The 27,319-nt window shown below is 40.8% G+C and overlaps 5 protein-coding genes and 1 non-coding gene across 6 annotated transcripts in view; 3 read left to right on the forward strand and 3 right to left on the reverse strand.

The window, feature by feature from the left end:
• erm (earmuff) overlaps positions 1–10,632 on the reverse strand; it is a 30,518-nt gene extending 19,886 nt beyond the window's left edge. Inside the window, exon 1 of the mRNA XM_032438607.2 lies at positions 9,956–10,632. The gene's annotated coding sequence lies outside the window, so the exon portion shown is untranslated. The remainder of the gene's footprint in view (positions 1–9,955) is intronic.
• On the forward strand, positions 2,818–2,890 carry TRNAR-UCU (transfer RNA arginine (anticodon UCU)). Its single transcript has one exon. It is a non-coding gene; the product is annotated as a tRNA-Arg (tRNA).
• A 3,341-nt stretch (positions 10,633–13,973) lies between the features above and the next one.
• Der-1 (derlin 1) lies at positions 13,974–15,225 on the forward strand. The gene is made up of 2 exons (XM_002052187.4): positions 13,974–14,780; positions 14,870–15,225. Exons 1-2 carry the CDS (start codon positions 14,170–14,172, stop codon positions 14,997–14,999), a joined length of 741 nt encoding a protein of 246 aa, XP_002052223.1. The 5' UTR covers positions 13,974–14,169; the 3' UTR covers positions 15,000–15,225.
• Positions 15,030–21,742, reverse strand: LOC6628356 (BRCA2-interacting transcriptional repressor EMSY). The gene is made up of 5 exons (XM_032438606.2): positions 21,525–21,742; positions 21,225–21,399; positions 20,892–21,156; positions 17,350–19,600; positions 15,030–17,290 (listed from the first exon to the last, which is right to left on the reverse strand). Exons 1-5 carry the CDS (start codon positions 21,592–21,594, stop codon positions 17,016–17,018), a joined length of 3,036 nt encoding a protein of 1,011 aa, XP_032294497.1. The 5' UTR covers positions 21,595–21,742; the 3' UTR covers positions 15,030–17,015.
• Positions 21,743–21,904: 162 nt separating this feature from the next.
• Positions 21,905–22,808, reverse strand: LOC26531570 (adenosine 5'-monophosphoramidase HINT3). The gene is made up of 3 exons (XM_015173470.3): positions 22,445–22,808; positions 22,150–22,343; positions 21,905–22,083 (listed from the first exon to the last, which is right to left on the reverse strand). Exons 1-3 carry the CDS (start codon positions 22,770–22,772, stop codon positions 22,042–22,044), a joined length of 564 nt encoding a protein of 187 aa, XP_015028956.1. The 5' UTR covers positions 22,773–22,808; the 3' UTR covers positions 21,905–22,041.
• A 421-nt stretch (positions 22,809–23,229) lies between these two features.
• Positions 23,230–25,664, forward strand: LOC6628355 (uncharacterized protein KIAA2013 homolog). The gene is made up of 5 exons (XM_002052185.4): positions 23,230–23,521; positions 23,580–24,057; positions 24,113–25,066; positions 25,131–25,255; positions 25,316–25,664. Exons 1-5 carry the CDS (start codon positions 23,335–23,337, stop codon positions 25,501–25,503), a joined length of 1,932 nt encoding a protein of 643 aa, XP_002052221.1. The 5' UTR covers positions 23,230–23,334; the 3' UTR covers positions 25,504–25,664.
• Positions 25,665–27,319: the final 1,655 nt, after the last annotated feature.

Below are 27,319 nucleotides of genomic sequence, written 5' to 3' on the forward strand. Positions count from 1 at the left end.
ATCGATTTTGAAAAAAATCGTGATGATTTGGAAGATCTTATCATATCCGCAGGGAGTTATGTCGTTTTGGAACGTCATATTTCCCGCGCGGAGTTATGTCGTTTTGGAACGTCATATCTCCCGCGCGGAGCTATGTCGTTTTGGAACGTCATATCTCCCGCGCGGAGTTGTGTCGTTTTGGAACGTCATATCTCCCGCGCGGAGCTATGTCGTTTTGAAACGTCATATCTCCCGCGCGGAGTTATGTCGTTTTGGAACGTCATATCTCCGCGCGGAGTTATGTCGTTTTGAAACGACATATCTCCGCGCGGAGCTATTACCCGAGATATTAAAAAAATCATCGAAAAAATTTCGATTTTCGCATCGACCTCGATTTTGAAAAAAATCGTGATGATTTGGAAGATCTTATCATATCCGCAGGGAGTTATGTTTTGGAACGACATATCTCCGCGCGGAGGAGATCGAGGTCGGTGCAAAAATCGAAACTTTGTCAATGATTTTTTTTTAATATCTCGGGTAAATAATGTCTGATTTTAAAATGTTATACCTTTTTGAATGCGTACTGATCCCTAACAACAATTGGTATTCAAACAAATTAATCATCGATGGGTTGAAAAATGTTGTTGACAAAAAACTGATTCGTTCGTAAATTCCATCTCTTTGATGCTTTTTTGGAATATTTCCGTCAAATAATATCCGATTTTAGAATTTTATACCATTTTTGACTCGTAAGGATCAGTTCTATTGAATGTCACAAGGATCTCAGAACCTATAAGAGCTAGAGACTTGAAATCCTAGTGCCCGCGCAGATCGAGTTTGTTTCCGATAATCGATAACTTACGCCTGATCGATATCCATATCCTGTTTCTTGGGCAATTTTGGTAAATAATAAGAGCTAGAGTCCCCAAACTTGACATATAGCTTATAAAATAGAATATATATATGCATTTGATGTTGGAAGAAGAGGGTTCAGGGTATCCCCTAGTTGGGAGCTCCCGACAAGAACCTCTTACTTGTTTAATATTTTATAACATAAGAATTATTTCGCCTGGACAATTTATAATCTTTGACACATAACCCCACCAAGAAGCTATGTATTTTCTGAAAGGTGTGAAACACCCCTCAAATAAATTTGCACTTAGATCGTAAAAAGTGATCTTGAGGCTGATCGGAAGTAAAGCTGCATACAACGGTGTTTCGATCTGGGAAATTACAACAGAGGAATATTCTTTTATACCATAGGTAAAACGTGTATGAAATTGCCGCTGTTTCTATGTTATCGTTGAAGGGAGCTAAATGAAGCTATCGTTTAGTCTGTCACTCTCGATTTTATTTAATTCCCTTGCCTTATGCCCAGGCTAAGAATATTCTCGCAACTTAAAGCAAAACTATAATACATTCTATATGAAAAATCCTATACATAAATATACATTTTTATCTATTGCATTCATAACAATTTTGATAAACAACATCATGTCTAGTCTTTACTATTTAACACGACTAAAATACAGAGCATAGTCTTATGAATATGCTCAGATTTATTTGATACACCAAACCAAACACTTTCTATGCAAATCCAACTTTCCGCCCTCCACGTGAAGCACCTGCCACCAGCAGACTCCAAATGCACATACTTATCATTCCTATTAGTCTAGGCTAATTGACCAGGCAACTACTTGAATGCTCAATGAACATAACAATGGAACAGCCGGAGTCCGACACTCCAACCCAAGTCAAAGTCATGGCAACAGGAGCAATAAAATTTAATATCCGTTTCGAGTATGCGATTTGTGTAAAAAAAAATGTTTGCATAATCTGCCCGGACACTGGCTGGTGGCGGGTCTACATACATAGATACAGCAAGGCGTCCAAAAAAAAAAAAGAAAAAGAAAAAGAAAAACGGGAAAAACGTCGGAAGGAGTAGATAAATCACGCAGCGAAAAGTGAGAAAACTCCCCGAAAGGGGACACTACCAAAAGCAAGCCGTAAGATAGAGAGCGATAAGAACTTTGACGTTGGCTTTGGGGCATTTTCACATTTCGACGATTACTCTATTAGACATGGACTTGGCCCGAGTGCCGAGTCTGGTGTTCGATTTGATTAATTTGTTAACAAACTGAAAGTAGCAACAGCCACAACACAACAACAAGCGTTGAGTAATTGCGACCAGTCACGAAATATTTTCGTGAACAACCCTGAGCTCTCACTCCATGGGTCCCCGGGTTTTCCATTGAATTGGCCCGGGTATCAGCCAAAAGCGCATGAAGATCGCAGCGGCGATAAAAGCAACTCGCCACCGAGCACAGAAAATGCAAATGCAAATGAAAATGAAAATGAAAATAAGAATGAGAATCTGGCAAATTGAGCACTTGAATGCCCCGTCGGATTCACCCAGGCTATCCAGGGTGTGGATAAGTTGAAACCCTTTAGCGAAATCAATGTCAGCAGATCTTGAAGAGTTTCATCGATTTGCTCAATGCTGCGCTGCAACAGTGCAGCGTCGCACATTTATGCTTTGCGTATATATAGTTTCATCTATATCTATACTAGAGCACACCGTGGAGGTAAACCTCCGAATTTAGTTCTATAAATAAATAACAACATATATACGCATATTTAAATAGCTGTTTCTCTGGCAAGCTGAAAGTGAGTGTGTGTGTGTGTGTTTAAATGGTTTGTTTACCAATGAATTGATGCTAGAATAGTTATTGGCCTGCTCTAATATTTCTATTCAGCTTGTCTTTGGTTCGTAACGATACCGAAATTATGTTCTTGCCGTAGCATATTGAGGGGTGTTACGACAACAACAGACAATTAGACCCTTTGGCGCAGCGGATAGCGCGTTGGACTTCTAATCCAAAGGTCGCGGGTTCGATCCCCGCAAGGGTTGTTATTAGAATTACTTTTTTTATTTTTCAAAAATTGTTCTATACACAACATTTCAATTACGATACGATAATTGTCGTACTTTGTAGCCTAGTGAGAAATTGAAGCTATGCAACTTCTATTGGATAAGACTTTCTTAGACTCTCTATGAGAAATGCAAGCCTTAAAATTAGGGATAATCGGTGCATTTTGGCATATACTTGACTCTCGCAATAAATTATAACAAAAATAACTCTTTATGGCATTGCAAGCAATTTGTAAAGCACACAAAAAAAGTGTAAGGCTCATTAATTTAAACAAACACAAAACAAGCTGAATTTGTATGTACATAAGTATTTCACGATGTAATTTTCAATTGAAGTCCCTGAAGTACAGTGGGCCCTGCTGCTTGGCAAACGCTAAACAAACTATTTGCTGTGCACAAATAACATGAATTAAGCATCTACAAGATACAAAATCTCAGCACACAACCCCCCGAAGGCCCAAAACCAAATACAAGGGCATATTTCTGATTTAGATCAAGCGTAAATTGCAACAGCTGTCAAGTGGTCGCTGAACGGCGGTTTTTCCATATCTGTAAAATACACAGCAACTAACAGCCTATTAAATTGTTTACATGCCCAGTACAAATATTGACAAAAGATGCGCTCCATAACGCTTAACACGCTCTGAGGGTTGTTTCTTCACACACACTCACACACACACACACACACACACACACACACTCGCAGCTCACCTACTACTGTACAATACATACACATATCTGCGCATCTCGTATATAGTTATATAATGGATGCAGATACTCGACGATAAACTAAAGGTAGCAATTTGTTGTCGCTCGCCAAATGATCAGCACGCGAATCGCGCAAATCTAACACGCCACACAAATCAAATGAGCCGACGCCATTTTGTTCGCCTTCAAATGTGCAACTCTGCATGAAGAAGACGGCGACGAAGAAGAAGAAGAAGAAGACGACGGTAACCCAGCAATTTACAATTTGCAATTTGTTATACCCTGACCCATTGAAAATGCTTCAAAAGGGTTACATGATTTTGAGAAAAAAGTATGTAACAGGCAGATCAGAGCTTCACAGACTCCATAATATATATATATATATATATAAATATATATATATGGATGTCTGGCTGAATAATCTTGTGGAGCTTGTAAACTAGAATAGCTAGAGACTTGTAATTTGAAGAACATAAAATTTCCTTTTGAGATTTGGGCATAACTCGAAGATTGTAGGCTATCATATATTATATACAGATAATTTGTTTCTTTTTACTTTCGATCCTAACTTTTTAGATCCTTGAAAATTGCACAAGGATCGGAGTCTGAGCACCGAAGCAAAGGGATCCCTAGGATATCTGCCAGTCGGGCACTCTCGATAGAAGGCACTTTATTGTTTTGTTATTCCCGTTGTTTCTGTTGCTGCGTTCTAAATAAATTCACATTTACTTTGCCGTAATTTGCCGACAGGCAGTCACAGTTCCCTCTCGCCCTGAAGTCTCGGATTTACACTTGTACGCGTTGCTTTTGCCCCAGACCTTGCATGTTCGTAATATTCGTTAAATGAATCAGGGAGGAGCTCGTATATATTTATATGTGTATCCATTTTAACGATTCGCCGAGTACATATGGCTCAGAGGCATAGCTGCTTCGACACACCGAAGATTAAATACTCTTGCATTCAGAATGTGGCAAAAGGGTCTAAGGAATGCTATTCCGAAGTTGTCGAGTTCGATAAATACATAAAATATATAATATAATATTGTCACGTTTAAAAGATTGTTAAGTTAGATTTATATCTTTCAAAATCGAATATTGTGGAAACTAGACAGCAGCCACCTCGAAAATATGTCTGACAAGAGATGAAATGATCAGAAGTGAAAATTCTTCAGTAAGGTTAATAAATCTTCAACGTACCAAAAATGCCCTTCATTCCTTATTTTATTTACTAATGGACATTCACGACCCAGTATACACCCTTTAATGTTTTGGGCCCAAAAGGAATTTGGTTCTTCCACCTCGAAACATAACAAGAATCTATTGAATGGGAGGAGGCACGGGTGTAAAAACTATATTAAGCATTCGCCTCGTGGAATATCAATGGAAAAGAGCAGAGCATGTGGAAATGAAGGCAGCTGCAAAAGGAGCGCACAAAAGGCACACAAAAATGGATGGAGTAAGAGTAACTGCAATTACTCGTAATAAACAAAAGTTACACGGATCGACAACAACGTGCAGCCGGAACAGGGGCGGTGAATGAATACAACAAAAAAACGCATACTTAATTGCGGGTTTTTCAAACGAGCGAACCCCGCTGCAAGTTCCCACTATATGGTACATAGTCACAGACCTTTTGGGCACTTGAATCGCCTCTGCCACTGCCACTGGCTCTGCCCCTGCCTCTGCCTGAGCCTGTGCCTCCTGGGCTTAAGGGTAGTCGGTTCAACGAGATCACCAGCCGAGCACAGTTGCTTCCAAAAATGGCTACACACGGCGATACAGTATAAAATTGCAACAAATCGTCTAGGGCCCTCAGCAGGAACGACGGCATCGTCCGTGCGGACGTATCAACCCCTTTGTCGCACCCAAACAGTAAAGAGAATGAAAACAAGAGCAACTATCCTAAAATGGTTGACATCGTGCTTTTTTGCGTAAATCCATGAGCATCGACAGCCGGGTCCGGGCGAGAGATGATAAACGTGCGGAGTTGGGCGGCGTTTAACTGCGTCAAAGCCGAAAGGCAAATCCAAAGAATTTGTATCTAATAAAGTTCCATATGTGCAGCCGTCTCTTATTAGGCATAAATATTTGATTGGGTACTTTGCGCAAACGAGGGTGTCCGGCGCACTGCCCAAATGGTTGGTGTTGTTGCCACTGCTGCTGGTGGTGAGATTGTGATTCTAAATTGTTATAACTTCATTTAGTTAATTTTTTTTTTTTTTTGTTTTTTTTTTTTTACCGAAGTATCTGAAGTGGTACTCAACAGATTTTGTTCTTTGCGACGATTATTAAAAATTCTAGCTGTTCATATTTTACGAAATTATTATATGTCTTGTGATTTATGTTTTATTATTTATTTGTTTTATTTAATAATTTAAAGCCAAACCAATTACTATGTAAATTGTACTTTACTTCTATTATAACGTTATGTGGTAACATTTAGTGTATATAATTTGTTTAATGAATTTGATTTTGTGTTTGTGTCTTTATGAAGCTTGTCACATTTAAGTGCACTAGCTTTTACTTCTTGCAAATGCATAGAGTGGCATATGTGAATAATGTTAAAAATGAGCTGCACTGAGACGCACTTCAAATGACAATAAAAACAAATATTTACATTAACCAGAGTACACAAATATATTGCCAGAGTGCAAAAGAGAGAAAAAGAGCCCTTTTGAAATCCGAATGGAACCATGCCAGAAACGAAACTCCTCACCCGCAAATCTTTTGTCAAAATATGAAACTTCAAAACAATTACCTCAGCCATTCCAGCCAACTGGCAAGCACTTAAATAAACAGAACTGGAGACGGAGACGGAGCCGGATTCTGCCCCGGAGTCGGAGCTGCCGCATGCGCAAATAAACAATTAAAATGTCACAATGATTGCCGTCGTACCCGTGTCAGGAAAGCAAAAAACCACGAAAAATCAGTAAATATGTCGAACCCCAAAGGAGCACAGCCAGCGCAGTCGCGGCGCGGTCGTATAAAAAACCACATTTTCCACTTCCATTGCACACAGCGTATTGTAGTCAGTATGTATGTGTATTGAAAAGCGCATTTTACAACCACGTGGCGATGACGCCGACCTGAAGGCAACTAACCATAAGACGTTCCTGCCAAAACGCACCGGAGCGAACCGAGTAAGTCAACAGACCACGGAGTCTGCGGGGGTGAAAGCTGCCAAGGATGCCGTATAAAGGCGTTTCACAAACAACTCAGCAGCAGCAGCAGCAGAAATCCCAATTAAAAATTGAAAAGCGCGCGAAAAACGACAGTTAAACAGCAAAAATGACTCCAAGTTGCGGCTACCATGCTGAGTAGCGCTTGGAGGCCGACCAAGTCGTGCTCATCCTCCTCCGTCCTGCCGCCTTGCCGCCTTGCCGCACGCTGTGTGTCTGTGACATTAACAATTGATGGGCGACAGCTGACACACGGCTGAACTTTGGCAGATTGTCGAGCTCAGCTGCCAGCTAAGACACTTTCCATTTCATTTCACACACACAGAGAAACACGCCCGAGTTTCGCCCAGGGCTCTCCTCAAGTAGTGCTGCAGGTTTTCAGATGTAGTTTTAGAAGTAAGCCTCTGAGGCAAATGTGAAGAATCCTTTTCCAACTCAAGCACTGCCTAAAAAACAAATACAAATACATTTTAAAAACTAAATTCATATTCTGGATTACTGGATGTCTATCTTTTTAGTTTCCTTTATAGAAGGGTTTTTATATACAATATCATTAAGCTGGCATTGCAAATATCTGTAGATAGCTACATTTTATTTTTATACCCTGTACTCATTGAAAAGTGGGTATAATGGTTTTATACAATGATATCTAACTGGCAGAAGAAGGTGTGTATACCCCAGGGATCTCGGAAATTAAAAAAAAAATAATATACATATATTTCATGTACCACATGCAAGATGCGCGTATCATATATATACATATATATTCTTAATCAGCATCATGACCTTCCAAATCATCACTTTTTTTTCAAATTCGACGTCGGTACGAAAATCGAAACTTTTTCGATGATTTTTTTTAAATCTCGGGTAATAGTTCTGCGGGGAGATATGACGTTCCAAAACGACATAACTCCCCGCGGGAGATACGACGTTCCAAAACGACATAACTCCGCGCGGGAGATATGACGTTCCAAAACGACATAGCTCCCCGCGGATATGATATAACCTTCCAAATCATCACGATTCTTTTCAAAATCGGAGTCGGTGCGAAAATCGAAACTTTTACGATGATTTTTTTTTTTTAAATCTCGAGTATTAGCTTCGCGGGGAGATATGACGTTCCAAAACGACATAACTCCGCGCGGAGATTTGACGTTCCAAAACGACATAACTCCCCGCGGATTTGATATGACCTTCCAAATCATCACGATTTTTTTCAAAATCGGGGTCGGTGCGAAAATCGAAACTTTTACGATGATTTTTGTTTTTAATATCTCGGGTAAATAATGTCTGATTTTAAAATGTTATAACTTTTTGAATGCGTACGGATACCTACCATCAATAGGCATTCAAACAAATTAATCATCGATGGGTTGAAAAATGTTGTTGACATAAAACCGATTCGTTCGTTAATTCAACCTTTTTGATGATTTTTTGGAATATTTCCGTCAAATAATGTCCGATTTTGGAATTTTATACCATTTTTGACTCGTAAGGATCAGTTCTATCGATTGGCATCAAAAAAGGATATCGAAAATTCTGACCAAAATCGACAAAATGGCAAGTGGTTACATCACGTTTTTTTTTCAAAATCGAGGTCGATGCGAAAATCGAAACTTTTTCGATGATTTTTTTTTTAATATCTCGGGTAAGAGCTCCGCGCGGAGATATGTCGTTCCAAAACGACATAACTCCGCGCGGAGATATGACGTTCCAAAACGACATAACTCCGCGCGGAGATATGACGTTCCAAAACGACATAGCTCCGCGCGGAGATATGACGTTCCAAAACGACATAGCTCCGCGCGGGAGATATGACGTTCCAAAACGACATAACTCCGCGCGGAGATATGACGTTCCAAAACGACATAACTCCGCGCGGAGATATGACGTTCCAAAACGACATAGCTCCGCGCGGGAGATATGACGTTCCAAAACGACATAACTCCGCGCGGGAGATATGACGTTCCAAAACGACATAACTCCGCGCGGGAGATATGACGTTCCAAAACGACATAGCTCCGCGCGGGAGATATGACGTTCCAAAATGTCATAGCTCCGCGCGGAGATATGACGTTCCAAAACGACATAACTCCGCGCGGGAGATATGACGTTCCAAAACGACATAGCTCCGCGCGGGAGATATGACGTTCCAAAACGACATAACTCCCCGCGGATATGATATGACCTTCCAAAACATCACGATTTTTTTCAAAATCGGGTGCGAAAATCGAAACTTTTACGATGATTTTTTTTTTAATATTTTTTTAATTGGCATTCAAACAAATTAATAATCGAATATTTTGGAATATTTCCGTCAAATAATGTCGGATTTTGGAATTTTACACCATTTTTGACTCGTAAGAATCAGTTCTATCGATTGGCATCAAAAAAAAGGAAATCCAAATCGACAAAACGGCAAGGGGTTACATCCTTTTTTTTTGTTCAAAGTCGAGATGCAGATCGAGTTTGTTTCCGATAATCGATAACTTATGCCGTTTCCAAGCAATCGATAAAAATCGATATCAATATCCTGTTCTTTGGGCAATTTTGGTAAATAATAAGAGCTATTGTCCCCGAACTTTACATATAGCTTCTAAAATAGAATATATATATGCATTAGATGTTGGAAGAAGAGGGTTTAGGGTATCCCCTAGTCGGGAGCTCCCGACTAGAAGCTCTTACTTGTTCCACATGTGCGAGTGGAACTATCCAAAACCCCGCCTAAACGTGTTTTTATACTTTTGAATAATATTGTAATATTATCCAGATTATCAAATTTTGTGTGTATTATTTTGTGCGACCAATTTTTGCTGAAATTTTTCACTTAAACCTTTTCATTCTATACAAACTTTTCTTAAAATAAAAAGAGTTTCCATTATCCTTTGCTAAGGCTAGTTATGCTGGTGTGCTTATTATTTTGATCCTGATTGTAAGTTCTTATATCTCGATAACTTCTTCTCATTAAACCTCATGTAGATATTGCCGAGGACTGCATTTCCCACTTTATGAAAAGTGCCCGATTATATATTTTTAGGTTATGTATGTAAGTTTTGTATAATTTGTGGAGATTGACTTATAATGTTTGTTAACACAAGACTCCATTTAAACTTGGTTAAACAACAATTATGCTAGGTAAACAAAATTTGAGACTCACAGCAAGATCTTCAAATATTCTTATGGTGTTTGTTCGTTGCGTTAATTAAAATCCGTTTTTGATGTCTTTCCGACTGCTTAAGTAAGCATTTAAATTTAATATCTGCATAAAATACTTCAAAGCGGTTTGTGGGTCGTTCCCCAAATTGAATCCTGGACTAATCAATCTACTGACTGCTGCAGGTCATGTCGCGGACTGTTTGTTGGTTTTGTAGCTTTTCCCGGACGTAGCTCTACAAAATGCACACCGGGAGACACGACACACACACACACACAGAAAGAGGCGCACACACACGCGCGCCTACAGCGAGGTGAAAGCTGTTCGTAATATGTAATATGCACTGGAGGAACCCAAAAAGGAACCATGAAAATGCGACCGAGCGACGAAGACGTCAATTTCGTAATGTAAATATTTTATTTATGAGCCAAAGTAAGTTAAGGTAAACAAAAAATGTGCTCGGGGAGGGCAACTCCTTGTCGACGATTCTGTGGGATATAAGCATGGTGGGTGGGTGACGGGGTTTTTAATGGCAATGTCCGTTATTCGCGTACCGTTCCGTTCTTGGCTTCGGCCTCACCTACGCATTCGCAACCTTATTATGTTCAATTTGCCGACGGCTTCAATCGTCAACTTCAAGTCAAATGAATAGCATGCGCGGTCATGCTTTCTCGCTCTTACTTGACGACCAACTACAGTTATGGATGGCAGAGGCAAATCGAAAAATGAAACAAATACGAGAAACGGTCGCAAAACGTCATTATCATTAATCAACGTCATTACGCGCCGCTCTCTTTCTCTCTCGTTAGCACCAATTGGGCAGCGGCAGCCGCGACCCCTTCACAGAATTTGAGGGCTGTTCCAGAGCGAGGCGCAATATGTCTGTTGTATATTGGGTGCTGTTTGTGTGTGTGTGTGTGTAATGTTGACGCCATCGTACAACTCAGCTATGCATGTAGTCTTATGTATGCATGTATGTGTGTACATTTGACAGCTGCAGTATCTGCGGACTGTCCTTTTTCTAAGCTGTGCCCCTACGTCGGCCCACACCCTTGACGTGTACATATTTGTACTGCAATTTGGCGGCGCACTCTCCTCTTATGATTTGCCTCTTTTTGCGTTCTCATTTTTACAAGTGAGTCTTGGGTGCCCCCCTGTTAAGTTAACCTCCCAAGCCGACCCCTTCATGCTGCGCTATTATCGAGAGAAATGCTTTGTTTATATGCTGGAGTACTGTAAAAAACATATCGATGTTAAAAACATATACGCATGTGTGTATGTATATGTGTACATGTGTCACATGCATGTAAATATGTGCTCCCTACATACGTATGCGAAAAATGATTCCGGGTTCCGAATGCTGTAGTTAGCCATTCTATACTAACATACACACACACACACACACACAACAGCACATATATGCATACATAAATATATACATACATATGTTTGTGTCGAAAGGGCAAAAGGATGTGAATTGCTGTGCACCCTGGGAGATTTTGTAATCAAATAATTACTGTAATTAGGATGGTTGGCAATGTCTGATACGTGCACATACACACACATACATGTGCTTATACATATTTAAAATTCCCATGACAACAAACAAAATCAATCTTAATTCCATATATCATTAGAAATACGATGACTCGACACAAGATAAAACGAAGACACATTGCACAGGTAAATGGATGTACTTAGTGTACATATACTGTATGCTTGAGCATACATATATACATAGGTACATAGTATGCAGATAGTTTTATTATAAGATAAGTTCTTCTGTTGTATGTGTAAAATGAATGCATATCGAACTTGTACATATTTATATATAAGATGTCCCAGATAAGAATGGAAAAGGTTTAGCCCCTTACATGATTTAGAGTTGTGTACATGCACACATACATGCTTAGAATGTATATGTGTGCACGGTTATTTGTACATATTACAACGAAATGAGCGAGCAAAACGGCATCGCCGACAACAAAATGACACCGCGCCAGGTGAGTGGAAGGCGCTGCAAAAGCTCAACGCGTAAATAAATAAACCCCCACTAGGCGTCTGTCCGTCTGTCCGTTTGTGCGTCTGTGCGCCGCTCATTGTCAACAGCTACTAAAACAGCAAGAAACTTCATAATGAGCAATGGCCATGTGGGCGTGTTGTTGCTGTAAGGGTGGAGGCAGCGCATGCGTCTGTAGTTGTAGCATCCATTTTGCATTTAAATGGTGGGTGTGGTCTTTGCTCACTCACACAAATGCACACACACTCACACACACAGACACGAGCGAGCGTACACACACATGCAAACACATTCACAGAGAAAGCAGCACACATTGAACCGGTCCAAAACCACTTGATTAGCTCGTTCTTTTCGTTTCTATCTTCGCACTCGCATCCTACATCGATGTCGCTGTCTCTCTCTCTCTCTCTCTCTCAGTCTCTCTCTCTCTCCCGCAAGTACAAGCATACCCACATTATGCACAAAGTATTCAAATTCAACAGGCAAAAAACTCGCCTACACACACACACACACACATGCTTAGCTTGTGCTTCACGCTGTTGTGTATAGATAAATTTTGTGTTTCGCATCGGAATGTATCTTTTTAATTGCTTTCACACAGATTCCATGGAAAACTTTTACTTTCAAATTAAAAACTGTCGCAGAAAAAACTTTAAATTATTGCATATAAAATATTATATCCCATCTATGTAAGCATTACATCTATACGAAATTCCCAGAAATTTTCTTGATGCCAGAAATTCTCAACATTGTTTTGTCTAACGTCCATTTTTTTGGCTTAACTCTGTCATGTTTTACTTTAATATTTTTAACCATCTAATGGAGGGTCATATTTGAGTAAAATCTTCTTACCCAGCTCCAGCCCAGGTTGTTAATTAAGACAGATCTAATGAGAGCCATATGTAACAGAACTTTGACCCTTTCACGCCCCCTGTGGACCTCTTTTTTCTCTGAGAGTAAAAGCGCAGTTTCCAAAAACGGTAAAAATCCACGGGGTACCTTTTTTTATTACAGAGGTGCGCCTTTTATACCCCTGTTGACGGTACTATAATTTACTTTTAATTTACGATAAACATAACAACTCGTTCAACAAAATTCGTTTTTTTAACATATTTGATTGACTTTAGAATAATTAAATTTGCTTACGATCAATATCTATTTTACACGGGTTTTTCTAGAATACAATTGAAATCTTACTTTTTATAATAGCTATATAATCGGTTGAAAATTAAGATCATGCATAAAAAAAACGTTGAACTACAAGATATTTTAAAAATATGACATTTTAAAGAACAAATATGTTTTCTTAGGTATATTTACCATACTCAGCTATAACTAGCTTTACAAATTTCCTCACAGGTCGGCAAGGGTATTAACTCTTCGGCGTGCCTGTTCTGCGTTCTTTCCTTTGCTTTTTATAGGTTTAGGTGAAATTTTGCAATGCAAAAAATGTACAACCAAATTATAGAATTGACAGTTATTTAATTTAATCATCTGCGGGCCAATTCGTAATTTGTAAATTCGTGCCACTTAAAAGTGCAGCACTATGGAAAAGCGCACAGTTTCAAGGGTATCCTCGAGTGTGCATTAGTTTCGCACCGCTGCGTTGCGTCTGCCTTCCTTTGTTCATTTCTGACATAGAATGCTCGTAAGTAGATTGAACAAAAGCGATTGGATTTGACATATTCCAAACGAGATACAATAACTATTCAAAACAAAATTCAAATGCAAGCTGAAAATCGCATAAAATATTGTCGTTTTGGTACATTGTCATGAGCCCAGAGAACACTGTACTCATTTTCCAAATCGCATCATAAACTTGTTAATTTGAACACGCGCGTATTCAAAATTATCGATAAGTTTCGAATCAGATTACACTGAACTGAAATATGTTATCGGTATTTTATTGTCATTTTGAAATAATATTTTATATCATGTACTACACACACTGAGCACTTTTCCGAAGTATATGCGTAATTTTATTTAAATGCTGAGAGAAAAATAGACTAGTTCGCGAAATATGTACATTGGGTTAAACGGGTTTTTATGGTATTTTCTAGAAAAGACTACGGTATTTTTTGGCATTTTTGTTGTAGAATAATTTGGGCCACACACTCGACTAAAGACACGTAAATCAACAATTGGAAAAGAAAGACTGTTTTGCAAAATCAAGACATTATATGTAAATTGGAGGAACATGGACGCTGGGACATGGTATAAATCGCTGCCCCGCTTCACCCGTTACTGGTTAACGGCAACTGTGGGCCTGAGCCTACTCTGCAGATTCGGCCTGCTGCCAATGGAATACACGTACCTATCGCGCGAGCTGGTGCTGACCCGGTTACAGCTGTGGCGCTGCATCACGTCCCTATTCGTTTTTCCATTAAGCGGAGCCACGGGCTTCCATTTCCTGATCAACTGCTACTTCATTACGCAATACAGTGCTCGCCTGGAAAAGGATCAGTACGCGCGCAGCCCCTCGGACTACATGTATCTGCTGATTATCACAGCTGTGCTGGCCAATCTCGGAGGCATGCTATTCAATGTGTACTTCTTGATGGACATGCTGGTCGTTGCCATAACCTATATCTGGTGTCAGCTGAACAAGGAAGTAATTGTTAGCTTCTGGTTCGGCAGCCGGTTTAAGGCCATGTATCTGCCTTGGGTGCTGGCGGGCATCGAGCTGGTTTTCCATGGCTCCTTGGCCTCCCTGGTTGGCATTTTCAATGGACACGTCTACTACTTTTTAAAATTCCAATACCCCCAGGAGCTTGGCGGCAATGCATTTCTGGAGACACCCGAATTTCTGTGAGTATCCATTCCCATGTCCGCATCCACATCCACTTCCACATCAACAGCAGCAAAATCTAATGTATGTCGCTTTTCCCATTCGACAGGAAACGCTTTGCGCCCGGTGTCTCCGGCGGCATTAGCGGCTTTGGTGTACCGCCAGAGAGCAGAGCGCCGCCTCCACGCCAATCAGCCAACTCAGCCTGGGGTCGCGGCATGGCCTTAGGACGCAATTAGAAACCTTAATTAAGCTTAGTTTACGTGCTATCTTTTTCTACACTAACAACTGTACTGGATCGCAACCTAACTCGATCAACCTTGATAACTCATTTTCTTTACTTTGAGTTTAGTATCTTTTTTTGAATGTAGAACGTCATTAAGTAAAAAATGTTAAGCGGCGGATTGGTAAACAAATAAGAATGCATATTTCTACAAATATACACCCAGGATACAAAATTCTGAATAGGTTTCGATTTTCTTCCTTATACTTAAGTTACCTAAAGAGCTACAGGGTACAAATAGCAATACATTCGGTATAATCAATCTAGTCCACCTTACATACATATGAACTTTTTATACATATCAATTTTAACTTGATAGTTTCCATGTCGGCTATTCAATATATACAAAACACGATTCCAATCGAATTCCTACTAGACTTGGCCCGAGTATAATCAGGATTGATTAATATTTCATTTATTTCTTTGACTAACAAGAAAAACCTTTGAAGGGATAGAAAAAATATTAATACCAGGCCTGCAAGTCCTCAGCGAAGTGTCCTTGGTTCGGTTCACTTTCAGAACAGGTGTGGCTTGTTTTTCTACTCGGTTAACCTGACTTTTCTAATGAAAACAATTCTTTTTTTTTGTTTGACATACTGGTATGTTTTATAGTAGAAGCCAGCGGAAGCAATGTGCTCAGCTCCGAGCTGCCATAATTTATACCTCACAAGTTGTGTTTACAATTTACGGGGAGTTCAGTTGTATACAAAAGCTAAATAATCACATCCTGTTTACTCTTGGAAAATTTACATACTTTCTTTGAAAAAAATAAAAATGTATATCACTCTAAATGAAATGCGAGGAGCTTAACTTGGGCTTGTGATAACTGACTTCACACAGATGGACAAAGAGTCGACTCGGCTGTCGGCGCTGATTAAGAATATATATATATATATCTATATATATTTATACATATATAACATCGGAGAAGCCTCCTGATTTGAACATTTGAATTGTTTTCAGTTTCTGACTGATTGTCCTTATAGTATTGGATATTGGCGCAGAAACATTTGAAATCAAAGATTTATTATGCTTACATTTACATTTATTTCATTTAAAATTTCTATGATAAAAATTTTATAGCTGCACGCATTGCTCAACAATAGTATTTGTATAATTACATTTTGTTTACCTCTGGGTGGTTCGCTTCGATTGCGCTGTTTTTTGTTTTGTCTAAAAATTACATTGTTTATGTTTTAGATTTACAAAATCGATGCATAAAATACTTAACAGCTACACTGCTAGTACGTTATAATAATAAATGTATGAATATATATTTATGCGTGTGTGGATTGTGTAGGATTTGATTCTTCTTTTAAACTTTGTCCTTGTAGCTTATCTCTACTGCTCTTTACATGATACATATACATGAATTGTATGGCTTTTAGCATATTAAAAATTCTTCAATTGTTTTGCTCAAGTATTTACAATTTAGTAATCAGATCGGCCATATTTAGATTTAGAAAATAACTAATAACTAAAAACTATAATCTCATTGAAAACACTTTTACTTATTGATTGATTTGATGTTCTGTTCGCCTTTTTGCAATACGTTATCAACTTATATAACTAAACTAAATGAAAGATATGCTATTTACAATGTATACAAATATTATGATATTTCGATGGTGGCAGCTTGGAGAAGATAAATTAATTTTGTTACCACTGCGTAAAACAAGATTCGAAAATTTCGATTTTGTTTAAAATTATATAATCGATATTCAAGCTATTTTCATATACATTTACAAATTATCATAATGTTGCACTTTGCTTAAAGAACTTGGTACTAAACTAATAACTCAATCTAAATTAAACCGGGCTGTGTGTGTTTGTGTGTGTGTGTCTGTGTTTGTTTGTATGTGTGTGTGTGTGTGTGTGTGTGTGTACATGTCTGTTTTTTGTTTGTGCGTTCCACTTCGGATCAGCAAAAGAAAATCCACATGGTATATTCTATCTAACTCATCACATGTGCCTACGGCAGCGTCGAGGTTTTCGCTGGCATCGTTGTCGTTAGTGCTGCGACTGATTCCCCTGTTTTTGTTGTTGTTGTTGGTTGATCCAGCTTTTTCTTCTCTTCCGCTTCTAACAAGGGTGGCAAAATGGTGGCCTTAAGCGACGTGGCGGTTGTGCTGTTGCCGGTCGGTGTCTCCGGCGATATGTTACTGGTACACTCGATCTCAATGGGCTGCTCTAATTCCATGTCCACGTACTCAATGGCACTGTCGACATCGTCGTGCATGTCAATTACTATAATATGTAGACCATCAATCAATATTTGACCAGTTGTTACCAATTAAAATACTTACTGCGATTTTTAAGCTGCGTATTGGACGCTTGCATCTCCTCCCCAATATCCTCTACAATGACATCATCCAACGGTTGCTTGCTTTTTGCATCATTAGTAAATGTTGTTGCTGGTGCATTTGTGACGGCCGCCGCTTTGGAAGCCTGGTCGAGCTCCATTTCCCAGTCGGTTGTATTCAGCACCACCATCGGCGCTGACTTAACGTTAGCCGTTTTCGGTTCCGTTGTCCCATTATCTGCCACAATGATGGGCATGTTGATGATATCGATGGGCGTGTCCTCCGTTATAAGCTGATGCGCCTTAATCTTGGCCAATGCAGACGTCGTTGCAACCGTTGTCTGAGCATTGCTAGTCGCATTGGCAGATGCCGATGGTCCTATGACGAGCACATTGGGCTTGGCAGCCAGCAGCTCGGCGCTGGACTTGGGTTTACTGGAGGCCAGCGTAACTGCTCGCATTCCGCTCGTTGGCAAGAACACCAAATTATTCTTGCCAACACCAGCCGGACCCAGGGTTAGAGTGGTGGGCTTGACCTTGGCGCCGCTACCAGCGATGCTGGAGCTGGAGACTACGCTTACGCTGCTTGTGCCGCCCGCGGCGCTCGATATCACTTGGCTGGGCGTCAGCAGATGCATGCCTTGTATCTTAATTCGCTGCTGTGTCGATTGTGGTGAAGACGGCGTGGCACTGCCCGTGGGCGAAAGCGCGGCACTGCTCACCGTGACGCCAGCTGCGCCGGAAGCGGCCACTGCGGTGACATTTGCTGTGTTTAGTTTGTGTATAATGCTGCCGCTGTGTAGCTTGGCGGGCTGAAGGAACACCTTGCCATTGGGCGAGCAGATTTTGATGTTGCGCAGTGCACTGCTGGGCACATGCTTGATTGCGCTGGCGCTGGTCAGTTTAATATTACCCAGTATCTGTGACGTGGAGGGTGAACCACTGCCGGCCGTCGTGCTTGTTGTCGTCGCCGCCGCCTTGCGAAACAGAGGCGTACCGGGCGTCACCGAGCTGCTCAGTGGCGTGATCAGTGTGTTATTCAAGCTGCTGGCCGGTATATTTTTTATAATATTTACAGCTGAGGCGCTGCTCAGAGGCGTGGCTATACTCTGATTCTGATTCTGACTCTGATTGGGCACTCGATCCTCGACAATGTACTTCTGCACAGCTGCCGTGGCTGGCGACTTGCTGGTGGTGCCTTGATTGGCTGGGTTTGAGCCAGGCTGCTGGTCGTAGGGCAGCAGACGCACGGCTGTGTTGGGCACGGAAGGCAGCTGCTGCTTGTCGATCAAATTAATCTTCTTGGGCGTCAGCTTCGTACCAGCTGGCAAAATGGTGCTGCTTGTTGTCCGTACTTTCGGGGGAGCCGCAATCTGCTGCACGCTGATTATTTGCGGGGCAAGTGGCAGGTTGGCCGTTGAGATATTAGCAGATGTCGGCTGTGTCCCTATAACAACCGGCTGGCGCTCCTCTACAATGTATTTTTTAACGGGCGTGCTCAACTGTGGCTGCTGCTGTTGCTGCTGCTGCTGCTGCTGATGCGACTGCGCCGTGGGGGACAATTTCTCCTTGAAAACAACAGGCGAGTTAACAAACGCACGGGGCGTCGTGGGTGAAAGCATTTCTGGCGGACCATAGACAACACGTGCCGCAGGTATCGTCTTCAATTTGGTGGCCGCCACCGATTTAAGCGCTTCGTCGAGTATGTATTCCACGTGTGGCTGCACCAGGTGATTGGCATTCGGGTGCGCTGCCGGCTCGGCTGCTGGCGTCGGCGCTGACAATAATACTTTCTGTTGTTGTTGTTGCTGCTGCTGCTCTTGTTCTTGCTGCTGTTGCTGCTGCTGCTGTTGCAGTTGCTGCTTCTGCTGCATCTGCTGTTGGAGCTGTTTCTGTGCTCGCCGCCTTCCGCTCTTCGCAGGCTTCGTGTTGACGCCAACGCCCGGAACGCCGCTGTTGTTGGCCAGCGCATTGCCTGCGCCCTTTTTGCTCGCCACCCGCTGCTTATGTTTCTGCTGCTGCTGGTAAAAGTAGCGCTGCTGCAGGGTACGGGCGCTGGGGCGCTGATCCAGCGGCACCAGTTGACCATCTTCGTCCTTGCCGCCGCTTTGCTGAGCCGACGACTGCTGCGGCTGTCCCAGCTGCCTGTCGTGTTGTGTATTACGCTTTTTGTTAGGTTTCGTGTCGCCCGTTTCGTTCTCCTTTCGCTTCAATGTTGCCTTTTTTATTTCATTCGGCAAGTCGGGCACCTTAAACTATAATCGTAAACGATAAGTAAAGAAATTTATAGATGAACGATAAGAACGTGTGCACAAATCCAAACTGAATGTTGCATAATACTAATAAGGGAAATGCAGTCTCTCTCGGCATTGCGGCAGAGAAACTACATAGGAATACAAGGCTTACAACTCAAAACTGGATTTACGGATGGGCAAAGCCAAGTTCAAGAACCCAACTTTTTAGACTATTTGACTGGGAAGACAGTGCACACGGGGAAGTTTCTACTTTGTTACGCTGTCTATATGTGCACAGGTGTACACGGTCGTTGCCTCTACCGTTGAGGAATGCCTCCCCGGTGTTACGAACATCCCAAGTATGGCTTGCTGACCAGAATGTTTTATATTGGGATGGGAGTCATGTTGCTTAGCCTTGGAAGCTCGCATTGTCTGGTGCCTCGTTCCATATTGAGGGCATTGTGGAACATTTATCTTGTGTTGGGATTAACATATCGCCTGCCTAGCCTACAGCCACGTGTCGCTATTTTATTCCCGAAATGTAATTGTTGAGAAATTAGAAACCGCATTTTAATCATTTCTATGTTTTAAATGTTTAAAAAAATAAAATAATAATAGCTGACAAAAACAAAGAAACCGCATATAATTAAAGTGTTTTAATTTAGCTTTTCAAAAACGCGCCTATTTTAAATAAAACACTGGATTACAATGTTTTTGAAAATTACAGTTATTATGTGGCCCTTTTTTGATAATTCGGCGTTTGATCGATATTAATTGTTTATCGATTGTATAATTTAGGGCTGTAGCAATCAGCTGCCTGTTAATGTAAGTTAACAGTTACTTCTGCTGTTAACTGACACTGGCTGTTAGAATTGGCGATGCAGAATTCAATCAAACTTAATTAAGTGCACAACATCCAATAAGCGACAGTTGGCACCATTACAAATTAATAATGTACAAATTGACAGGCGTTCCACAATGCTATCAACACTAATTATGCAAACGACTATCTTTTAATATACCTGCTAAATGCCTGCATTTGAATTGGATCAGTTGGCTACCAAAAGTAAATACCTCCCTCCTCTCTCTCACTCTCTCTATAAACGCGCGGAGATCTTTAAAAACACTAATCAAACCCCCTAAAGATAACCTTGCTTTAGTCGCATTGCCTTTCGGCGCAGCCCACCTTTAGAGCAAATGACCCAGGCGCAGACTGTACTTTCTATGTCCATACATATTCGCATATATGTATGTACGTATATGTTAATGGTCAGGTCAAATGAAATGCGTTATATAATGCTGGGGCACTTACCGGCTCATCCATGATGACCAGGGGCTCCTGATGTTTTGTAATGCCATGCTTAAGGGTCTGATAGGTTGCCTGTTCGAGAAGAGCTTCGCTTAGGTTTGCCCCAGTTTCATGTGGCGGAGCCAGTTTGCTATTTTCCGCATAAGCCTTTGCGGCCAGATCGTTGGCCACAATGCTCAGAGCTGTTTGCGGACAAATGCGTGGCAGCAGCGGATATGGGCGACGACCTTCACGTGACCATTCCTGCCATGTGTTTGGGCCGCAGACGCTGAAAATGCGAGACACGGTCACATATGCACTCGAATATTCAACACTCAATTGAATATAGGCTCTTACTTCTCGGCAATGGTGCACAATTGCTCGTCGTTGGCAGCGCGTCGCACCTCCGCACGGTGGCGTTCCTGTGTTATGTGAAACAGTTGGCGCAACTCCTCGAGCAGTTTGGCTTTTGTTTCACTGAGCGAGCCTTGGGCGCGAAAAACGCTTATTATATGCGAATACGATTCTAACTCTGCTTGAACGATACAAATAAATGGACACCAATTAGCCGAAAATCGAGATCCACTGAAGCTGGGCAGCTGCTGTATAACATAAAGTGCTTCCTCCTGGCGGTGGCGGCAGCAGCATATCACCTACCAAGTCGACGCAGCATGCCCCGACATTCGTCGCGGGACATTTCCAGCGTTTGCGGCCACATGCTGCGCATAGTTTAGAACGCACTATGTTTGAAGCGCTCCAATCCGTTAATTTGCAGCTTAATTTAGCAATTTTCCCAAATGGTTTTCGCGAATCTTGTAACTAAAACAAACTAAAACTCAGCGTTTGCTGGTGCTGATTTTAGTGTTGCAAAGCAATCGATTGCACTATCGATATTATGCATGACATTCACATCGCTATCGTAAGAGCGGTGCATAGCTATCGATACTTTATTGGCTTAGCACACCTTTGTCGAATTTCATGGCAAATGCCACGACGTAAAGTTAGAAAGTTACAATTTTCAAATTCTTGTTCAATTAATGAACAACCCTTCACCGATTGGCGGGGGATTGGTTTTGTTTCCCTATATCATTGAAAACAAGAGCGCCACATTATCTCATAGTTTTTAAAAGCTTTTTATTAAAAACAAAAAAACTCGACTCGATCTTCATCATAATTAGGGATCAGCGTGTTGTAAAGATTCAATTGCACTATTGGCCTACATAGGAAAACATTATTGTTATTAAATATTATTTAAAAGACAAAATATGTTTTTTTTCCTTACCGATTTAAACCAAAATGACGGGATCATGAAACTAATCCGATCAGAAAAGCTCATTTCCGAAACAGGTGAAATCCCATGTAGATGCAAATGCTTTTGCGAAATAAACGGAGGAACATGAAAACCGATCACTGACTTTGATATATCTACATCCTTTGATGCAAGAAACTGAATCATGCCATTCTGCATGCGCTCAACTGAATAATAAAGCACCATAAAAATAAACAAAAGCATAAATACAATCAAACAAATAACATAAATACAAACAAACTGTGTAAATAACCTTACCCAAACTCACCTAAGCCTACGTGGGATTTATTAAGCACATTTAGGCTATCAAAATGTTGTTTGGGAATAGCCAAATAATGATACGTAGCAGCGGGTTTTATATCCTTAAATATCACATATTCATCGTTTTCAAATTCGAGCTTTGGAGGTGTTATTCTACCGCTGGCAATTCCGCAAAATAGACATTTAGATGGTGACGAATCATTGTAATCGTTTTCGTTTTCAGTTTTTAACGAATATTTTACAAAAAGACACAAGGTTAAAAAAGCCAATGGAAAACAAATAAATCTTTTTTTAAAATATTTTCTAAATGACGAATCGGATTTTTTGTAACACATTTCCGACCAATAAACAAATATAAAAACAAAACAATCTAGAGATGGTTATTGAAGTATCGATGTTTTTATAAAAAAATACATGATCGATTAATCTCAAAAACAAAAAAGCGGGAAGATCTTTTGATCTTAGAAAGGGATGACATTATTGCATAACTTATGTAACTGGATTACATTTTTGTAAAACGCGTGTGAAAAATGAATTAAGAAAAGTCATCCTAGTTATCTTTGAAACAAAATAAAATTTAAAATGTAAATATTAAGGCTCCATTTTCCGGCCGCAGTTTTCGCTTTTATAAATGCTTGGACCACTGCTTCACTAATAAATAGTAATAGTAATATTTTTTTTTGTATAAACTGAAAAATAAAACGCATACAGGAATAATTTTGGTCCTTAAGCGGAATACCATTAATACTCAAAAACACGGCATTCTTTGGTTATCGATGTATCGATTTAATATAAGAGTAAAGATATATTTCTGAGTTTGGCCACAACTTGTGGCCAAGCACTAGAATTTTCAAAAGTCTATTCCAATGCGAATTAAATGATTGAAACGCAGTTAATATGTTTATTCGATCAGCCAAAAACAAGTTCGAGACCGTGGATGTTGTGCGCAGGCTAAAGCGTCTAGTCGAAGGCACCCTCTCGTCTTACCGGCGTTTGTTTTTGCTTTTATTGTGTGTGTGCATTGTTTTTTATATGTTACCACCAATCTTTCGTTATTTATTTCTAAGCCCCACAGAACAGAAAGGTAACGTATCTCATTTTGCTCATCATTAATTACCGTAAACGTAACCGCAATCTCTTAGATCCACATAGCATGTGCATGGACGACCGACTCACGCCCTATATATTGCAGAACTACGAGTATGACGCCAACATACGTCACGTGGCGCCACTGATGCCCGGTGAGCGCGACTATGTGCCCTATGTGGGCAACGGATACATTGGCATTGAGGTCGCTCATGATGCATCATTGAATATCAAGCACGGCCGTGCGATGCAGCTGCCCATACGTTTCCATCCGGTAATGTCTATATCACAGAACGGGGGCGTTGCCGGTGAGAAGGAGGCCACTGTTGTTGAATATCTGACGGGAATGGTACATCGATTCCAATGCTTTGCCGGCTACTTTGCGTCTTACACGCTCTATGCCCATCGCACACAGCCCAATGTGCTGATGCAAGAGCTGCAAATAACCAATACACGAAATACGGTTGAAAGCATTGATCTCATAATGCCACGAAATCGTCTACCGAAGTCGACTGTGCGCAGCATTCCGCTCAGGTAAGTCCGGGTCGGAAACTCATCTGGCGTGTTTAATTTAACCAGCCACTTACAGCGATCCAGCGCAAATAGGCATGCTCACTTATAGCGCAGTGGAAGTTATTACAGCAACTGTGCAGCCCACTGCGGATGATCCGAGCAAATTGATTGTGATTAGTATTGCAAAACCACAACTGGAGCCAAAAATACAGCTGCGCAAGCGCGGCACCGTGCACATAATTTACCCCATGATTATCGAGTACTCCAAACCGGTAGCCGAGACTCAAGTGATAGCTACCATTGGGACAATCGAGCAGCATTCCATTCAGGCCATGACAAAGCTGCTGCAGAAGCTCAGTGCCAAGGCATCCGGCTCCGGATCGCTAAACAGCATCAATACATTCCGCCAGGATCACATCAATGTTTGGGCAGATCTTTGGGCAACGGGCTTTACGATAAGTACCTCTAAGGCTGAAAACAGCTTAAATGGGGATCGGATTAATGCCACCATGTATGCTGTGCTCTCTCAAGTGCGCAGTTTCGAATTTGAAGATGCGACTTCCGGCTCGTTCGGGAGCTCTGCAAGCATACGAGAGGATATTGCCAAAGCGTTGACATATGCGGAGGGCTGCTACGATTCCTATCATACGCTTCAGGCGGAGAATCTTTGGCGTGACATGTCAACGCTAACTCAACTCAATTCGCTTGTATCCTCCTGGATGCTCACATTGGAGAAGCAAGGCTGTCACAATCTGATACGCGCCGGCGCCTCGGGCGTCATTCAGGCAATGACACTTAGCTTTGGTAGCTTTCGATTTAGCAATCAGCATCTGGAATGCAACATGCATCCTAAATTTTTGCATCGCGACTTTCACTTTAGGCGCCTCAACTACGGAAACAAGACGCATGTCAATGTCACAATCACTGTGAAGGATGACAACAAAGCGGTTATCAATGTGGCCCTGGATCGTTCCGATCGCAGCTATTATGCGTGCGATGGCGGCTGTTTGGATGAGCCAATCTTGTTGACGTAAATAGCGATCATAAATACGATTTCATTGTTACCATTCTAAGTATCTCATCCCTTTTTACAGACAAAACCGCCGAGAATTTCCTGTCAAATTGACTGAACCACTGACTGCAATATTATATATAACCGAGGACAAACAACACATGGAGGAAATCCATCATGCAATACACGTGAAGGAAGTCGTTGAGGGTAAGCTGCTCTTTCTGTTTCTACATATTTTATGAATTAATAATTCAATTGAATCTTTAGCTCCGGCGCACGAGCAGCACGTTATCGCGCTGCATAAGCATGGTCATCAACTGGGCGGCTTGCCCGCACTCTTCTGGGTCTCAGTCTGTGCAATAATCGTAGTATTTCATATATTCCTATGTAAGCTTATTATCAAGGAGTACTGTGAGCCAAGCGATAAGTTAAGATATCGTTATAACAAACCGTGATTCTAGTTTTATATACATACAAAAAACAAAAACAATCAAATTGGACAGACAGAAGAAGCTACTAGTAAAAACTTTAAACCAAATGCTGAGTTTTTAAGAACAAATATCAGACATGTTTACCGAAACTTTATAAAAATGAATTAAATGAATTATAAAAGTGACAGTTGAGTTTAAAGAAAATGTGCTATACAGTAGTTAGATCAAAATTTAAATATATAAATATAGATTAATAAGCGATACTTGGAAAACGGGCTGAATCAGATAAATAAGATGTTTTGTACGTACATTTTAATTAACATTTTTCGTTAATGAAAATTAAACAACTAGCAATTATTTTCTGAGTAATAACCCTGCGAATGACGACTGTATTCTATAAATGAAAATACCCATTTATTTAAATTTATTTAAAACCATTTAAATAACCATCAACTAAATCCTAAGGCTAATAAGTAAGAGGTTTTAGTCGGGAGCTCCCGACTAGGGGATACCCTGAACCCTCATCTTCCAACATCAAATACATATATATATTCTATTTTAGAAGCTATAAGTCAAGTTTAGGGACTCTAGCTTTTATTAATTACCAAAATTGCCCAAAAACAGGCTATCGATATCGATTTTTATCGCTTGCTTGGAAACGGAGTAAGTTATCGATTATCGGGAACAAACTCGATCTTCGCAGGCACTAGGTGCACCTACATCTAAAATTTCAAGTCTCTAGCTCATAGGTTCTGAGATCCTTGTGTTCATACACACGGACGGACGAACGGACGGACAGACAGACCTGTTACATACATTTGGATTTCGCACAAATACAATATACCCTTATACCCATTTTTAATGGGTTCAGGGTATAAAAACGTAATGTAACCCCTTGCCATTTTGTCGTTTTGGGTCAAAATGTTGGATTTCCTTGTTTTTGATGACAATCGATAGAACTGATCTTTACGAGTCAAACATGGTATAAAATTCCAAAATCGGACATTATTTGACGAAAATATTCCAAAAAATCATCAAAAAGATGGAAGTTACGAACGAATCGGTTTTTTGTCAACAATATTTTTCAACCCATCAATGATTAATTTGTTTGGTAGGGATCCGTACGCATTCAAAAAGGTATAACATTTTTAAATCAGACATTATTTACCCGAGATAATAAAAAAAAATCATCGAAAAAGTTTCGATTTTCGCACCGACCTCGATCTCCTCCGCGCGGAGATATGTCGTTCTAAAACGACATAACTCCGCGCGGGAGATATGACGTTCCAAAACGACATAACTCCCCGCGGATATGATAAGACCTTCCAAATCATCACGATTTTTTTCAAAATCGAGGTGGGTGCGAATATCGAAACTTTTTCGATGATTTTTTTTAATATCTCGGGTAATAGCTCCGCGCGGAGATATGTCGTTTTGGAATGACATAACTCCGCGCGGGAGATATGACGTTCCAAAACGACATAACTCCCCGCGGATATGATAAGACCTTCCAAATCATCACGATTTTTTTTAAAATCGAGGTGGGTGCGAATATCGAAACTTTTTCGATGATTTTTTTTAATATCTCGGGTAATAGCTCCGCGCGGAGTTATGTCGTTTTGGAACGTCATATCTCCCGCGCGGAGTTATGTCGTTTTGGAACGTCATATCTCCGCGCGGAGTTATGTCGTTTTGGAACGTCATATCTCCGCGCGGAGTTATGTCGTTTTGGAACGTCATATCTCCGCGCGGAGTTATGTCGTTTTGGAACGTCATATCTCCGCGCGGAAAAATCATCGAAAAATATTCAATTTTCGCACCGACCTCGATGTCCTCCGCG

This window comes from Drosophila virilis, chromosome 4 (genome assembly GCF_030788295.1).
Source record: "Drosophila virilis strain 15010-1051.87 chromosome 4, Dvir_AGI_RSII-ME, whole genome shotgun sequence".
NCBI classification, from domain to species: domain Eukaryota; kingdom Metazoa; phylum Arthropoda; class Insecta; order Diptera; family Drosophilidae; genus Drosophila; species Drosophila virilis.

What these genes read in the sequence shown, in the direction of transcription:
- LOC6628356 (XM_032438606.2), bottom strand. Translation starts at nt 21,594, where the DNA reads ATGCGCAGCATGTGGCCGCAAACGCTGGAAATGTCCCGCGACGAATGT. An exon ending in TGGTCATCATGGATGAGCCG is followed by an intron (nt 19,601 to 20,891) that starts GTAAGTGCCCCA and finishes TTACGATTATAG; the next exon opens with TTTAAGGTGCCCGACTTGCC. An exon ending in TACGCAGCTTAAAAATCGCA is followed by an intron (nt 17,291 to 17,349) that starts GTAAGTATTTTA and finishes TACATATTATAG; the next exon opens with TAATTGACATGCACGACGAT.
- LOC26531570 (XM_015173470.3), bottom strand. Translation starts at nt 22,772, where the DNA reads ATGTGTTACAAAAAATCCGATTCGTCATTTAGAAAATATTTTAAAAAA. An exon ending in TAAATCCCACGTAGGCTTAG is followed by an intron (nt 22,344 to 22,444) that starts GTGAGTTTGGGT and finishes TTTATTATTCAG; the next exon opens with TTGAGCGCATGCAGAATGGC. An exon ending in CGTCATTTTGGTTTAAATCG is followed by an intron (nt 22,084 to 22,149) that starts GTAAGGAAAAAA and finishes TTTCCTATGTAG; the next exon opens with GCCAATAGTGCAATTGAATC.
- LOC6628355 (XM_002052185.4), top strand. Translation starts at nt 23,335, where the DNA reads ATGTTTATTCGATCAGCCAAAAACAAGTTCGAGACCGTGGATGTTGTG. An exon ending in AAGCCCCACAGAACAGAAAG is followed by an intron (nt 23,522 to 23,579) that starts GTAACGTATCTC and finishes GCAATCTCTTAG; the next exon opens with ATCCACATAGCATGTGCATG. An exon ending in GATGAGCCAATCTTGTTGAC is followed by an intron (nt 25,067 to 25,130) that starts GTAAATAGCGAT and finishes CCCTTTTTACAG; the next exon opens with ACAAAACCGCCGAGAATTTC.
- Der-1 (XM_002052187.4), top strand. Translation starts at nt 14,170, where the DNA reads ATGGACGCTGGGACATGGTATAAATCGCTGCCCCGCTTCACCCGTTAC. An exon ending in CTGGAGACACCCGAATTTCT is followed by an intron (nt 14,781 to 14,869) that starts GTGAGTATCCAT and finishes CCCATTCGACAG; the next exon opens with GAAACGCTTTGCGCCCGGTG.